This window comes from Suricata suricatta, chromosome 14 (genome assembly GCF_006229205.1).
Source record: "Suricata suricatta isolate VVHF042 chromosome 14, meerkat_22Aug2017_6uvM2_HiC, whole genome shotgun sequence".
Taxonomy (NCBI): domain Eukaryota; kingdom Metazoa; phylum Chordata; class Mammalia; order Carnivora; family Herpestidae; genus Suricata; species Suricata suricatta.
Window position 1 is genome coordinate 63,576,003 of NC_043713.1, and position 16,108 is coordinate 63,592,110.

General features: G+C 38.4%; 1 protein-coding gene across 6 annotated transcripts in view; it reads right to left on the reverse strand.

The window, feature by feature from the left end:
- The window catches only part of CEP192 (centrosomal protein 192), a 128,461-nt gene that overhangs the window by 86,054 nt on the left and 26,299 nt on the right, over positions 1-16,108 (reverse strand). For 5 of the 6 annotated variants that reach the window (XR_003902329.1, XM_029921288.1, XM_029921287.1 and 2 more), the window contains exons 8-10: positions 14,457-14,605; positions 12,747-12,891; positions 11,414-11,547 (exon numbers count right to left, since the gene is read on the reverse strand). Coding sequence is in view for 5 of the 6 variants with exons in the window: in XM_029921288.1 (XP_029777148.1) it covers positions 11,414-11,547; positions 12,747-12,891; positions 14,457-14,605 (428 nt within the window). In the remaining variant the exon portion in view is untranslated. The remainder of the gene's footprint in view (positions 1-11,413; positions 11,548-12,746; positions 12,892-14,456; positions 14,606-16,108) is intronic. The other variant, XM_029921290.1, reaches the window with a different exon arrangement.

Genomic DNA, 16,108 nt, shown 5'->3' on the forward strand with positions numbered 1-16,108 from the left:
GCCTCACTCCCTCTCCCCAACTCTTTTCCCCCCTTTCCCATTCCATGGTCTCCTATTAGGTTTCTCCTGTTAGACCTATGAGTGCAAACATATGGTATCTGTCCTTCTCTGCCTGACTTATTTCACTTAGCATGACTCCCTCTAGGTCCATCCATTTTGCTACAAATGGCCAGATTTCATTCTTTCTCATTGCCATGTAGTACTCCATTGTATACATAAACCACATCTTGATCCATTCATCAGTTGATGGACATTTAGGCTCTTTCCATGATTTGGCTATTGTTGAAAGTGCCATTATGAACACTGGGGTACATGTGCCCTTATGCATCAGCACTTCTGTACCCCCTGGGCAAATCCCTAGCAGTGCTATTGCTGGGTCATAAGGGAGTTCTATGGATAGTTTTTTGAGGAGCCTCCACACTGTTTTCCAGAGCGGTTGCACCAGGTTACATTCCCACCAACAGTGTAGGAGGGTGCCCATTTCTCCACACCCTCGCCAGCATCTACAGTCTCTTGATTTGTTCATTTTAGCTACTCTGACCAGTGTGAGGTGGTATCTTAGTGTGGTTTTGATTTGTGTTTCCCTGATGATGAGTGACGCTGAGCATCGTTTCATGTGCCTGTTGGCCTTCTGGATGTCCTCTTTGGAGAAGTGTCTGTTCAAGTCTTCTGCCCATTTCTTCACTGGATTATTCATTTTTTGGGTATGGAATGTGGTGAGTCGCTTGTAGATTTTGGATACTAGCCCTTTATCCGATATGCCATTTGCCATTATCTTTTCCCATTCTGTCAGTTTCCTATTAGTTTTCTTGATTGTTTTCTTTGCAGTGCAGAAGCTTTTTATCTTGATGAGGTCCCAATAGTTCATTTTTGTTCTTGATTCCCTTGCCTCTGGGGATGTGTCCAGGAGGAAATTGCTGCAAATGAGGTCAAGGAGGCTATTTCCTGGTTTCTCCTCTAGGATTTTGATGGTTTTCTGTCTCACATTCAGGTCCTTTATCCATTTGACTTTATTTTGGAGAATGGTGTAAGAAAGTGGTCTAGTTTCATTCTTCTGCATGTTGCTGTCCAGCTCTCCCAGCAACATTTGCTAAAGAGGCAGTCTTTTTTCCATTGGATACTCTTTCTTGCTTTGTCAAAGATTAATTGGCCATACACTTGTGGGTCCAGTCCTGGGCTCTCTATTCCATTCTATTGGTCTATGTGTCTGTTTTTGTGCCATATTAATATCTTTTAACAGGATAAAAATAGCATATATCACAGATGCCCATGAGGTATCACATAACTACATCAGACACAGCAAATTAAGCCAGCGCCTCAAAACCATGCTTTCCGTCTGACATACTTCACCAAATCGCATTTCTTATTCTTTCCTAGAATGAGAACTGCTGAAAAAGGGCCCAAGTGCCTACAATACTTTTTAGAAAGCCAGCTACCGCTGTAATTTCAATTGCCAATAAAACCTATAATAGTAGTCTTCTCTGTTATGAGATGTATGATGAAAAACAGCCTCACAGGCAAGGTTTTTTAAAGTTAAAATACTAAAAGCAGGTAGTTCTACATAAGAGAAAAGATGCTGACTTTGAAGTAAAGTCATAGGTTTAAATCCTACTGCCGGCACTTACTAACTGGGTGATCTTCCAAAATGTTTTACAAGAAATAAACTTACATCCTACTGTATATCAAAATAAATTCCAGACAATTCAAACATTTAGATGCAAAATAGGAGAAAACAGAGATGAATAGTTTTAAAGTCTTTAGTGGATAACATCTAAGTATAACACTCTTGTGGGTTAAAAATTTCCCAGTCTTAACTCCAGGTCCTGTAAATTGTACCTTATTTGGAAAAGGGTCTTGCACGTTAAGTTAAGGATCTTGAAATAAGACCATCCTGGAGTTAGAACAGGTCTTTAACCCAATGAGCAGTGTCCTCGTAAGAGAAAAAGAAGACTTTAGCAGGACACAAGACACTGAGAGAAAGGCCATGTAAAGATGGAGGCAAATATTCAAGTGATGCTGCCACAAGCAAGGAAAACCAAGAGCCACCACCAGCTGCTGGAAGGGGCAAGAAAGGAGCATTTGGAGGGAGCTTACCCCTTCCAATACCTTGATTTCCAACTTTTGTCCTCTAGAACTGTGAGACTACATTTCTGTTGTTGTAGGCTACTAAATTTTGGTAATTTGTTCCAGCAGCCCTAGGAAACTAATACAAACATTAAAGCTAAAAATAAAAATGCATAAGGTTTGGGAGACGGAAGATCATCTTGAAGACACAGGGAGAAAAAGGCCATCTATAAGACATGGAGAGAAGCACAGGGAGAAACCAATCCTACAGCAACCTTACTCTCTGACTTCTCTAGGAGTGTCAGAAAATACATTTTTATTGTTTGAGGCAAATAAATAAATAAATTCCATAAGGATCAAAATATCCCCTTAAGATGGAAAGCTTATAAAATCAATAACTTAAAATATGAATATTACAACAGAAAAAAAGACAAGGAGACAAGAAATGCCATTTAAAAACATAACTATTTTTCATATAGAATACTAGCAAAAAGTAAAAAGAACCAGAATGAAATAGAGATTAAAAAAATAGATAAGATCAATGACACTAAGAGTTGGTTCTCAAAAGGTAAAGAAAACTGATAAGCCTTTAGCCAGGCTAATCAAGATAAGCGAGAAAGAACTCAAATAAATAAAATCAGAAATGAAAGCAGTTACAACTGGCACCACAGAAATACAAGGATTATAAGAGAAAACTAGGAAATATTACGACCCAACAAACTAGACAAACTAGAAGAAATGAATTAATTTCTAGAAACATCTTCCAACTGAATCAGAAAGAAACAAAATCTAAACAGACTGATTACTAGTAACGAATGAATTAGTAATCAAAAAACTCAACAATCAAGCATCCAGGACTCGATAGCTTCGCTGGTGAATTCTCTTAAAGAAGAGTTAACATCCATTCTTCATAAACTCTTTCAAAAAATAGAAGAAGGAATGCTTCCAAATTCATTCCGCAAAGCAGCACTAACCTGACACCAGACTGTAGACTCATATTCCTGATAAACATAGACACAAAAATCCCTAACAAAATATTAGCAAGCCAAATTCAGCAACACATTTACTACAATCAGGTGTAATTTATTCCAGGTATGCAAGAATGGTTGAATAATCATAAATCAATCAACATGATACACCACATTAACAGAATGAAGGATAAAAATCATATGATTATCTCAATGGACACAGAAAAAGTATCTGACATAATTCAATGATAAATTCATGATAAAAACTCTCAACAAAGTGGGTTTAGAGGAAACATACTCCAACATAATCTATAATAAACCCCCAACTAAATCATACTCAATGGTGAAAAGCTTAGAGCTTTTCCTCAAAGATCACGAATAAGACAAGGATGTCCATTCTCACTTTTATTCAACATAGCACTAGAAGTCCCAGCCCAGTATTCAGACAAGAAATGGAATTAAAGGTATCCAAATTGAAAAGGAAGCAAAACTGTCACTATTTTCATATGACATAATACTATAGGCAGAAAAATCTAAAGATTCCACCAAAAACTATTAAAACTAATAATTTAGTAAAGTGGCAGGATACGAAGTTAATATACACAAATCTGTTCTGTTTCAGAGAAATTTTTTGTAAGTCCTATTTACAATATCACCAGAAAGAATAAAATATCTAGGAATCAATTTAAACACGGAAGTGAAAGATCTATACTTTGAAAACTATAAGACATCAGTGAAAGAGGGGTGCTGGGGTAGCTGAGTCAACTGAGTGTCCGATTTGTGATTTTGGCTCAGGTCATGATCCCAGGGTTGTGGGATCGAACCCTGCATCAGGCTCCACACTCAGCATGAAACCTGCTTAAGATCCTCTCTCTGTCTCTCTCACTTTCCCTCAGCCCTTCTCCCCTGCTCATGCTCTCTCTCTAAAATAAAAAAAGAAAAAGAAAAAAGAAAGAAAATAAAGATGACCCAAATAAATGAAAGATAAACCATGTTCATGGACTGGAAGAATACTGTTAAAATGTTCATACTACTCAAAGCAATTTATACATTTAATGCAATACCTATCAAAATACCAATAATATTTTTCACAGAGCTAGAACAAATAATCCTTAAAGTCCCCAAATAACCAAAGCAATGTTGAGAGAGAAGAACAAAACTGGAGGTAACACCATCCCAGATTTCAAGCTATACTACAAAACTATAGTAATCAAAACAGTTATGCTAAAAAAAAGAAAAAAAAAAGAAAAGTTAAAAGAGGCGCCTGAATGGCTCAGTTGGTTAAGCATCTAACTCCTGATTTTGGCTTATATCATGATCTAACAGTTGTGAGAATGACCTCACTTTGGGTTCTGTGCTGGGCATGGAGCTTGCTTAAGATTCTCCCTCTCCTTCTGCCCTCCTCTGCTCACACTTACACACTCACACACTCACATGCACACACTCTCTCTCTCTAAAAAAAAAAAAGTCATGGTACAGGCAACAAAAACAGACACAGAGATCAGTGGAACAGAACAGAGAGTCTACAAATAAGCCCATGCTTTGATGGTCAATTAATCTCTTAAACAATTTCTTCAATAAATAGTGTTGAATGAATTGGACAGTGACATGCAAAAGAATGAAACTGGACCACTTTCCCTCACCATGTACAAAAATAAACTCAGAATGAATTAAGACCTAACTCTAAGTCCTGAAACCATAAAATGTCTACAGAAAAACATAAGCAATAATCTCTTAGATATCAGCCTTGGCAATACTCTTCTGGATCTGTTTGCTCAGGCAAAGGAAACAAAAGTAAGCCATTAGGACTACATGAAACTAAACAGCTTTTGCACAAGAAGGAAACAATCAACAAAATGGAAAGGAAACCCACTGAATGGGTGAAGATATGAAGAAATCACATATCCAATTAGGGGATAATATGTAAAATACATAAAGAACTCCTAAAACTCAACACTAAAAAAATCTCAAACAATCCAATGAAAAAACGGGAAGAAGACATGAACAGATATTTCTACAAAAAAAACCATACAGATGGCCCACCGACACATGAAAAGAAGTTTAACATCATTCATTATCAGAGAAATGCAAATCAAAACTATGAGGAGAGATCACCTCCCACCTGTCAGAATGGCTAAAATAAAAGACACAAGAAACAAGTCTTGGCAAGGATGTGGAGAAAAGGGAATCCTTGTGCTTTGGTGGTGCAAATGTAAATTAGTTGCAGCCCCTAGAGAAAAGAGTATGGAAGTTCCTCTAAAAATTAAAAATAGAAATACCATATGACCCAGTCATCTTACTGCTGGGTATTTATTCAAAGAAAATGAAAATACTAATTCAAAAAGATATATGCACCTTCCATGTTTATTGCAGCATTATTTACAATAGCCAAGATATAGAAGTAACTTAGGTGTCCATCAATGGATGAATGGATAATGAACATGTAGGACACAGACACAGACATACACACACACACACACACACACACACACACACACGCACAGAGGAATATTACTCAGCTATAGAAAAGAAAGATTTTCCCATTTGTGAAAACATGAATGGACCTAGAGGGCATTATGCTAAGTAAAATAAGTCAGAAAAAAACAGATACCGTATGGTTTCATTTCTTTGTGGAGTTCAAAAAACAAATGAATGAACAAAGCAGAAACAGACTCATAAATACAGAGAAAAAATGGGTAATTGCCAGAGGGGTAGAGGAATGATGGGTAAAACAGGTTAAGGGGTTTAAGAGGTACAGACTTCCAGTAATTAAATAAGTCACAGGGATGAAAGTATTACATAAGGTATTAATAGTTGATAATATTATAGTAACTTGGTATGGTGACGGATGATAACTATACTTAACAGTCTTGAAGTAAGAATGCAGCCAGGCGATATTCTCCAGAATCACTACACCATCTGATGCAATGCACTTGAACCCTTTTTGTGCTTGGCTGAGGAGCCAACAGGGCAACGCTGACATCTGTGGGTGTGACTGAAAGCCTCTATGTCAGAATCCTGCCTAGGCTGAATAAGGCAGCTTCTGGGGTCTCAGACAGCACCCCGTCAACTCACATACATGCACTGTGGGTGGGAAACCTGGGACGAAACCATTTCAGAAATGACTTGTTTCCAAGTCAGAGTTCCCTATGCAGCAGTCAACAACAGCTCCCTTGCTGTGATCTAATAATAATAATACAAAGACAAATGCAGCTGCTTTGGCAGTTTTCAAACTAAACACAAAATTGGCTTTTGTTACGATTTTGATAGTGTACCTCTCTTGGCAAAACTTAAGAGTTAGGAAATGTGGGGCACCTGGGTGGCTCAGTCAGTTGAGCATCCAACTTCGGCTCAGGTCATGATCTCACGGTTTGTGGGTTCAAGCCCCACATCGGGCTCTGTGCTGACAGCCAGCTCAGGGTCTGGAGCCTGCTTCAGATTCTGTGTCTCTTTCTCTCTCTCTGACCCTCCCCTGCTCGTGCTTGGTCTCTCTCTGTCTCTCAAAAATAAATAAAAAACATTAAAAAAAATTAAAAAAAAAAGAGTTAGGAAATGTGATGAGAAAAGAAAAACTAAAAGCAATCCCAAGTTCTCTTAGGAGGTGGGGTTTTGAAAGGAGGTAATTTAAGTATTCCAAAGGCCCACCTTATTAGCATCTAAGGGAAATGAACAGGCAACAAAGCACAAAGCACCCTGGTGCTGATACCATCTCATATAATGGCTGAAAAATATATCTGATAATGAATGAAAGAAGAGAAAAAATGCCCTCCAAATAATGGAAAAACAGCATCCCTCATAGGATCTAACCATTGATTTTCAGATTTATCATTATCATATATGCCACTAATGACATATCAGTAACTGTGAGACACTGATTTCAGAAGACCTGAAGACAGATACACTGTATAAAAATTAAAGAGCAAACCCTAGGGAAAAGAATGTGATTAACAGTGTTATCATCACATAGGATTCAAATGTCCAGTTTGCAACAACAAAAAAATCGCAAGTCATACAAAGAAACATGAAAGTGTGATCTATTCAAAGGAGAAAAATAAATCAACAGAAAACTTACATGAGAAAACCTGTACCTCAGACCAGACGAAAGCAACTGTCTGGAAGATGCTCAGAGAGCTAAAGGAAGCCATGGACAGGCAAAAAAATGATCTCTGCACAAAATGCACACCAACAAGAAGATAATACAGTAGGGCCAAAAAGAAATGCTGGAACTGGAAGGTACAATAACTGAAGTGAAAACTTCACCAGCAGGGTTGTGCAGAAGTGCAGACAAGACAACTGAAGATAGGACAACTGAAATTATGAAGCTTCAGGAAAAGTAAACAGAGTCTGGGGAACCTCTGGGATACCATCAATACATTGGGGACCAACAGCAATTTCTGAAAAAAGCACAGGAGAGAGAGAAAAACAGGAAAACTATGGCTTAAAATTTCCCAAATTTGACGAAAGACAGGATTATAAACACTGAAGTAGTTCAACAACCTCCAAGTAGGATAAATTTGAAGACACCCATATCAAGACATTATAATCAAACTGTCAAAAGAAAAGACAAAGAGAATCTTGAAAACAACAAGAGAAGCCACTTGTCACATGCAAGGAATCTTCAGTAAGACAGCCAGCAAATTTCCCATCAGAAAACCTTCAGGCCAAAAGGCAATAGGCTGATCCATTCAAAGTAGTGGGAGGGGAAAAAAAAACTCGTCAACCAAGAATCTTACAATCGGTAAAACTGTCTTTAAAACTGGGGAAAATCTTAAGACATTCTCAGATAAATAAAAGCTGAAGGAGTCTTTTTTACCACTTATATGTGGATTTTCTGGATACAGTACAGAGCTGTAAATGTATTCTCTCTTCCTTATGATTTCCTTAATAACTTTTTCTCTAGTTAACGTTATTGTAAAAATACAGTATATAACATATGTAACATACAAAATATGGTTCTCACTTCTTATATTATCAGTTAGGCTTCCAGTCAATAGTAAGCTATTAGTACTTAAATTTTGGGACCTTAAAAGTTATCACTGTATTTTTTACTGTGCAGGAAGTTGGTGCCCTGAAATCCCACATTGTTTAAGGTCAAGCCATACGTTTGGAGGGGTAGGGGGTGGGGGCAAAGTCTATTCCTTATATGCGGCAGTAGTACAACAAAAAGGAAAAAATTTACTTAAGATAGTAGCTTGTATTTCTGAGTTCTTTAAATGCCATTAAGGAAAATGGGCTGCTAACCTTGCCCTCAAAAGGACAGAATATGGTCACTTCATGGTAACACAAACCACATGAGCTTAAGACATGGGAAAAAGAAGGCATCTCAGGAAATAATGTAACACACTTTATGGCTGACCCACAGGTAGAATTTCCCCCCATTCAAGCAACAAAGCTTTTTTTTGTTTGTTTATTTATTTTTGAGACAAAAAGAGACAAAGACAAAGAGAGACACAGAGTGTGAGCAGGGAAGGGGCAGAGAGAGAGGGAGACACAGAGTCAGAAGCAGGCTCCAAGCTGTCAGCACAGAGTCCAATGCAGGGCTCAAACTCACAAACCGCAAGATCATAACCTGAACCAAAGCCGGATGCCGAACCCACTGAGCCACCCAGGCGCCCCAAACAACGAAGTTCTAATGGAAGTGCTCATTCCACACTGGATTCTGTGGCCAGGGGCCAGCCCTCACCATCTCTCTACATTCAACACTCTCCTTAAGCCACTACTGAAGGGTTTCACATTCATAGTGCCTGAATGCTCCATCAGAACCTGGCTATCTTGTAATTAAACCCTTTACTTTTTAATTTTTTAAATATTTATTTTACTTTAAATATAATTTATTTTCAAGTTAGCTAAAATCAATGAAAGAAAGGACAGGATCAATAGATGCAGAAAAAACATCTGACAAAACACAGCATCCTTTCTTAATAAAACCCCTCAAGAAAGTTGGGATAGGAGGAACATACCTGAACATCATAAAATCCATTTGTGAAAAGCCCACAGCTAATATCATCCTCAATGGGGAAAAACTGAGAGCTTTCCCCCTGAGATCAGGGACACGACAGGGGTGTCCACTCTCACCACTGCTGTTTAACACAGTGCTGGAAGTCCTAGCATCAGCAACAGGACAATAAAAGGAAATAAAAGGCATACGAACTTGCAAAGAAGTCAAATTTTCACTCTTTGCAAATGACTTGATACTCTACATGGAAAACTGGAAAGACTCCACCAAAAAACTGATAGAACTGATACATGAATTCAGCAAAGTTGCAGGATATAAAATCAATGTACAGAAACCAGTTGCATTTCTATAAACCAACAATGATTAGATCTTTTAGTAGAAGATGGACTGGAAATAGATTATCAGAAACTATGTTTATCCTTAGAAAGACTTTGAAACTTAAAAAAAAACTTTTAGAATATAACTCAATCAGAACTTGGGGACTTTCTTCAATAGGTATGATGATATTCAACAACCAGGATTCTATTTTATAGTTATCCATGGATTTCCTTTACTTTCCTACTATGTTTCATGAAAGGAGATTATTTTTGTATGACCTACAACATCAAGCACCATACCTATCGCCAAGAAGGCACCAATGATTCTTTTTGTTAAAATAGCCTGACCAAAATGCCAAACAATTTGTGAGTATTTAACAATATTAAAACTAAAAATCTTGTTTTTAATGACAAATAATTGCCAATTAGAGAAATTATTATAACAGGACAAGGTACTTAACCTAAAATTAAATGCATGGATAGACATATTTATAAAATTTATCAAATATCACTTTTTGACAAAATCAAGATGAAAAAATGCTTTCTCTCTTTTTTCATTGATTACCTCTAATCAGTTGAGGGCTGGACTGTTAACCAGATATACTAGAATCATAACTCCATACTGTCAGATGACTATACATATGACAAGGCATCCACAGTAGGAAAAACCCATTGATTTTAAACACTTATTCTGGTTACCTGAGGCAAGGGGCTTTCTATTGTGTTTGTACATAACTGGTTCCTTGGATGAGTAAGAAATTCTTGAAGCTACTGAATGGGCAACTTCTGCACAAGCAAAATATTCCTATATACAATAAAGTACTTTACTGCACAATAAAATCACTGTAATGAGAATTCAGAAAAATACACGTAGTCCAGAGTTACTGAAAAGTAACCAAGGAGTTCATAAAAGATTGGAAAGATTGGGGTGCCCGGGTGGCTCAGTCGGTTAAGCATCCAACTCCTGATTTCAGCTCAGGTCAGGATCTCACAGTTGTGAGACTGAGCCCCACTTCAGGCTCTGCACTGACAGCACGGAGCCTGCTTAGGACTCTCCCTCTCCTCCTTTTTCTGTCCCTCCCCAACTTGTGCATTCACTCGCTGGCTCTCTCAAACATAAAAAATATCTTTTATTTAATAAAAAAAAGTAAAAATACTGTAGATGGCACAATAAATCAGACACGAGGCAGTAAGATCCTGAACTTGAATAGTGGTAAGGAGAATAAATAAGAAACAATAAACCTAAGACACAGTCCTTAGAACACTGACAGGAATTAGGTTTTCTAAGCTTCATAAGCCTTAAAATGACAATCCCATCCACCTATTGCCTTAATCATTCAAAGAATTACTATGCAGATAAATAATGTCTCTCTCAATACACACACTCCACTAAATTAAAACTCATCATACAGTCTTGAGGCATACATTAAAAAGGGGACAAAGAATTGGTAAGAACCAGAAATGAGTACCAAATTTCAAGTGCAGGAGTAATGGGTTGCCATTAACAAATAGAAAACAATAAAATGAAAAACAAACATGTTTGAACAAGACGAATCATTTGTTTTTTATTTAATGTTTTGACACCAAGCTAAAGAACTTTTCAAATGAATGATCTAAACGCAAGTCAATGAATATTTAAATTTAAGAAAATGTGTAAATTGTGTATTTAACATAATCTTAGTGATCTCAAAGATACATACAAACACACACAAAGAAACATCATCAGTAGGGAAATCTTGTTAATTTTTTTAGTGTTTATTAAAAATTTTTTTTTAACATTTATTCATGTTTGAGAGACAGAAATAAAGAGTGTGAGTGGAGGAGGGGCAGAGAGTGGGAGACACAGAATCTGAAGCAGGTTCTAGGCTCTGAGCTGTCAGCACAGAGACCAATACAGGGCTCAAACCCACAAACTACAAGATCATGATCTGAGCTGATGTCAGACACTGAACCGACTTAGTCACCCAGGTGCTCGAAGTAGGGAAATCTTTTAATATTTTTTTCTACATTTTCCAGAAGTCAACACTTGTTGCTTTGAAAAATATTGATACCAAACAAAAGATTTATCCTTTTCATAGAAAACTTGAAGAAAATGCATGTAAACTTACTCTGCCATGATGTGAGACAAGACTCTTCAAACTGTCTGCCCTTTCTTTCTCTTGTTCGGTTCTCCGAGTACCAGGAGAAAATGATAATACACCATCTCCATGCCGTCTGTTATCTCCAGCATCTATAAATTTACCTGAAAAACAAGAAAAAAAAATTAATGGAGCAATGTCAAAGTTTCAGTAATCTAATATAGCAACTGCTTCTTGCTATTCAAATAATTTCATGTAAACCTAATATTTAGCAATCATATGACAAATCATATGACTTAGAAATCATTGTAGTAATTTGCATACAAGAAAAAGAAACCATCAATAGGAGGCAACAGTTAATGTGAAATATTGCGACTATACAGAGAATTCATTTCTAATTTTCAAATGTCTGAATAACACACACTCATTTGTAGTAACTGATGCAAGCAATATACCCTACAGTATTTTTATTTATTTATTTATTTATTTATTTATTTATTTTGAGAGAGTGAAGGAGTGTGTGTGAATGTGAGCAGGGAAAGGCAGGGGGGCGGAGGGAGAGGAGGGGAGAGAGGGGGGATGGAGGGAGGGAGAGGGAGGGAGGGGGGGGAAGAGAGAGAGAGAGAGAGAGAGAGAGAGAGAGAGAGAGAGAGAGAGAGAGAGAATCCCAAGCAGGCTCCATGTGAACAGCAAGGCATCTCACATGGGGCTTTAACTCACAAACCCTGAGATCATGACCTGAGCCGAGATTAAGAGTCAGACACTTAACCAACTGAGCCACCCAGGTGCCCTTCATACTGTAGTATTTTTTTTAATATAATTTATTGTCAGGTTGGCTAACACACAGTGTATGCAGTGTGCTCCTCATCCCAACATGTGCCCTCCTCAATGCCCATCACCCATTTCCCCCTCTCCCTTGCACCCCCCAATCAGCCTTCAGTTTTTTCTCCATATTTAAGAGTCTCTTACGGTTTGCCTCCCTCCCTTCTGTTTGTAACTGATGGACTTATTTCACTCAGCATCTAACACTCTCCAGTTCTAGCCACACTGCTGCAAATGGCAGGATTTCATTCTTTCTCATTGCCAACTAGTATTCCATTGTATATATAAACCATATCTTCTTTATCCATTTATCTGTTGATGGATATTTAGGCTCTTGCCATAACTCATACTGCAGTATTTCTAATAATACTAATGCACTTAAGTATCACTAAAAGCTCTTTTGAAAGTTTTAGACTGTTTAAAAATTTGAGGGAACGCAATGATTAATACAGGTTCCATTATACCAAAGAAATGAATTCTTTGGAAAAAAGGCAAAGTCAAACAGAATTTAAGAACAATGGAGTCGTATTTCAATACTTACTGGTCCCAGGCCCACAAACAGCATGGCCATCTTCAGATTCTTTGTGGGTTATTTCAGAATTTCCTGAAGAGTGTGAGCCATGGGAAATCAGAGAACTGTTATTTTCTGACTGAGATTTATAGTTTAAGCTACCATTTTCATTTGCCTGTTGAAAAAATATCTTAGTGTTATTATTTTTTTAATTAATAAAAAAACATTTTTTAGGGGGAAAAGATAAGCAGCAGAAAATGACTTCTCGACAGAAGGATGCCAGGTAATTAACAAAGAAGGAATTGGAAACATGACCATTATAACCACCACAGGAATAACTGTTTCTAGGAGGCCTGAGCAATAATACTAAATCCAGTTTACAAAAGGTTCTTGGGGAACAGGAAGCTCACATGGCCTCAGTGTGTCATCCCTCAGATTATTTTTTTTCTGTTTTTTATTTATTTTTGAGAGACAGAGAAAGACAGCATGAGCAGGGGAGGGTCAGAGAGAGAGGGAGACACATTATTTGAAGCCAGCTCCAGGCTCTGAGCTGTCAGCACAGAGCCCGACGCAGGGTTCGAACCCACGAACTGCGAGATCATGACCTGAGCTGAAGCTAGACGCCTAACCGACTGAGCCACCAGGCGCCTCTCAGATTATTTCTTGATAAAAAGGAACAAAGAAAGGCACTTACAACAAGGAGACAGCTAGTCAACACCACATTAACCAAGATCATCAAACATAACATCACCAATAGTTGGACAAAGAGACTCCCATGTCTCCTGATATAATACAAGCACAAAACACCCTCATGTTTAATCTTAACCTGTTCACGGTGAACATGTATAATTTGAATTCTTGCCCAAATGTTTAATCTAATCAGGAAGGGGAAAAGCTATCTGATATACCTAGTTTACGAGTCACTTCACCAAACAGGCCTAGATTTTACATGACTTTAGTGACACGGAAGACCTGCAAATCAAAATACTAAAGAAATATGACAACCAAAAGCTACTGTAATCCTTTATTAAATCCTAATTCAAAAACAATAAAAAGCAAAGGAGGTTTTAGAGCAACTAGGTAAAGCTGAATGAATATGGACTGTATATTCATTTACATTACTGTATCAAAATTAGATAACAGAATTGAGATTATGCAGGAAAATATCTTTATTTGCAAGAGACAAATGTAAAAGTATTAGGGTGCCATGTCAAAATATCTGTACATTCCTTTTTTTTAATGTTTATTTATTTTGGGGGGAAAGGAGCAGAAAGAGAGAGGGAGACACAGACTCTGAAGCAGGCTCCAGGCTCTGAGCTGTCAGCACAGAAATTGATGCGGGGCTCGAACTCACAGACCGCGAGATCATGACCTGAGCTGAAGTTGGACGCTTAACCGCCTGAGCCACCCAGGTGCCCCATGCACATTTCTTTCATATGATACAGGAAAAAAGTATTCATGAAGGGACAAAAAAAAAAAAGTAAAGATGGCCAAATGTTAACAACTGACTAATCTGGATAAGGAGCATACACATACTTGTTCACTGTAATATTCTTCCATTTTCCTGTAGAAGAAGAAAAGTAAGAAGCAAGAAAGGATGGGCAAAGTATTTCTCATAACTTTCTATCCAGAAAAAAGAAACCAAAGAAAACCAAACGTTTATGTTTTATGGTAATATCTAAAGAGACCAGTAAGTTTCCTAAAATCAAATTTCTGAAAAACCCCAAGACTGGAACATACCTGACGTGGATCACTTGTAGGTAATTTAAAATCTTTTTCTGGAGGTTCCTGTCCTTCTAGGTCTTCATATATCATTCCTGGAATAGCCAGTTGCTCAAAATAAGCCTCCAAATGTTCATCATAAAACTCTTCATCATCAATATCATCATCTATTGGTAAAATGGAAAAAAAATAGGAAACTTTTTAAGGTACCGACTGAGCTATGAATAATATTTGATCAAAAAGGTTGATAAAGACTTCTGAGGAAAAAGGCAGAGTAGGAGGACCCTAAGTTACATGGATACAACTAGATAAAACCCACATCAGTGTGAATAACCCAGAAAAGGACTAAAGACTGGCAGAACAAACACTCCACAGCTGAGTGTAGAGAGGAAGCCACATCAAAGAGGGCAGGAAGGGCAGAGACATGGTCAGGAGCTAAATGAACACATGGGATAGTCTGCAAAAGGGAGGGACTCCAAGGTGCAGAGGGATTTCACGAGCTCTTACAATCACGGGGGCATAACATCCAGAACTTTAAAACTCAGCAGACTCTGCTCTGGCAGAGCCAGGAGGGCAAGAGGAAACTGAGTCCCTGCCTTTCAAGCGACAGCACAACAAAGAGCCCTGCAGAGGCACATCACAGAAGCAGCAGTTTGATAGGGTATGTGGGAGGGTGATGTGGTGACTAATTTCGGTGCACATGCTAGACAGGGAGGGATCTTTGGGACACTTTTCCAGAAAAAAAAGGAGCTGGTAGATACCATTGCCCTTTCCTGCTCCGCGGCCTAAATACACAAACACCTGTGGGAAGCAGGATGAAGACTCTCACTAGATAACTTGCTAACAGGGTGCTCCGCATTCTCCTGTGGACACACCCTTTCCAATACGCTTTTGCCAGAGCCCATCCAAAGTAGTGCCACAAGTCTGGCAGTATGCAAGCAGCTCTGATAGGGGCCAGCACCACTCAAAGGTGACTCCTGCTCCCGGGGGTGGGGGAGAAAGATAACCACACACACCAGTCAGATTGTGGTCCCAACAGCAGGCTGAGGGCAGACAGACATCTGTCTGCACACCCACCCCCCAACGGAAGCTTCTCAGAGGACAATACAGGGAAAGCACCTTGCAGTTTGGTGCTCTGGCAGATGCCTATCCTGACTCAACTCAAGCCCAAGAGAGGGCAGAGTGGCCCATTATAACATAGGGACTAAACCCTGCCCAAAACAGACAAAGAGAAACTCTGCAGATGACCACACTAAAGGCAAAATGAGAAGACTGAGTAACATGTCCTAAGTGAAAGAACAGGACAAAATCACCCCAAGAAACCTAAGCAAAATGGAGATAAGTAATATCCCTACTGAGAATTTAAAGTAATGGTCATAAAGATATGCACTGGGGGCACCTGGGTGGCTCAGTTAGTTAAGTGACTGACTCTTGATTTCAGCTCACGTCATACATCTCGCGGTTCATGAGTTCGAGCCCCACATCAGGCTCTGCACTGACAGCATGAAGCCTGCTTGGGATTCTCTCTCTCTTCCTCTCTGCCCCTCTCAGGCTAGCATTTTTTTTCTTACTCTCTCTCAAAATAAATAATGAAACTTAAAAAAAGAATATATGCAAAGGACTAGAGAAAAGAGTGGAGGACATCAGTTAGACCCTTAACAAGGAAATAA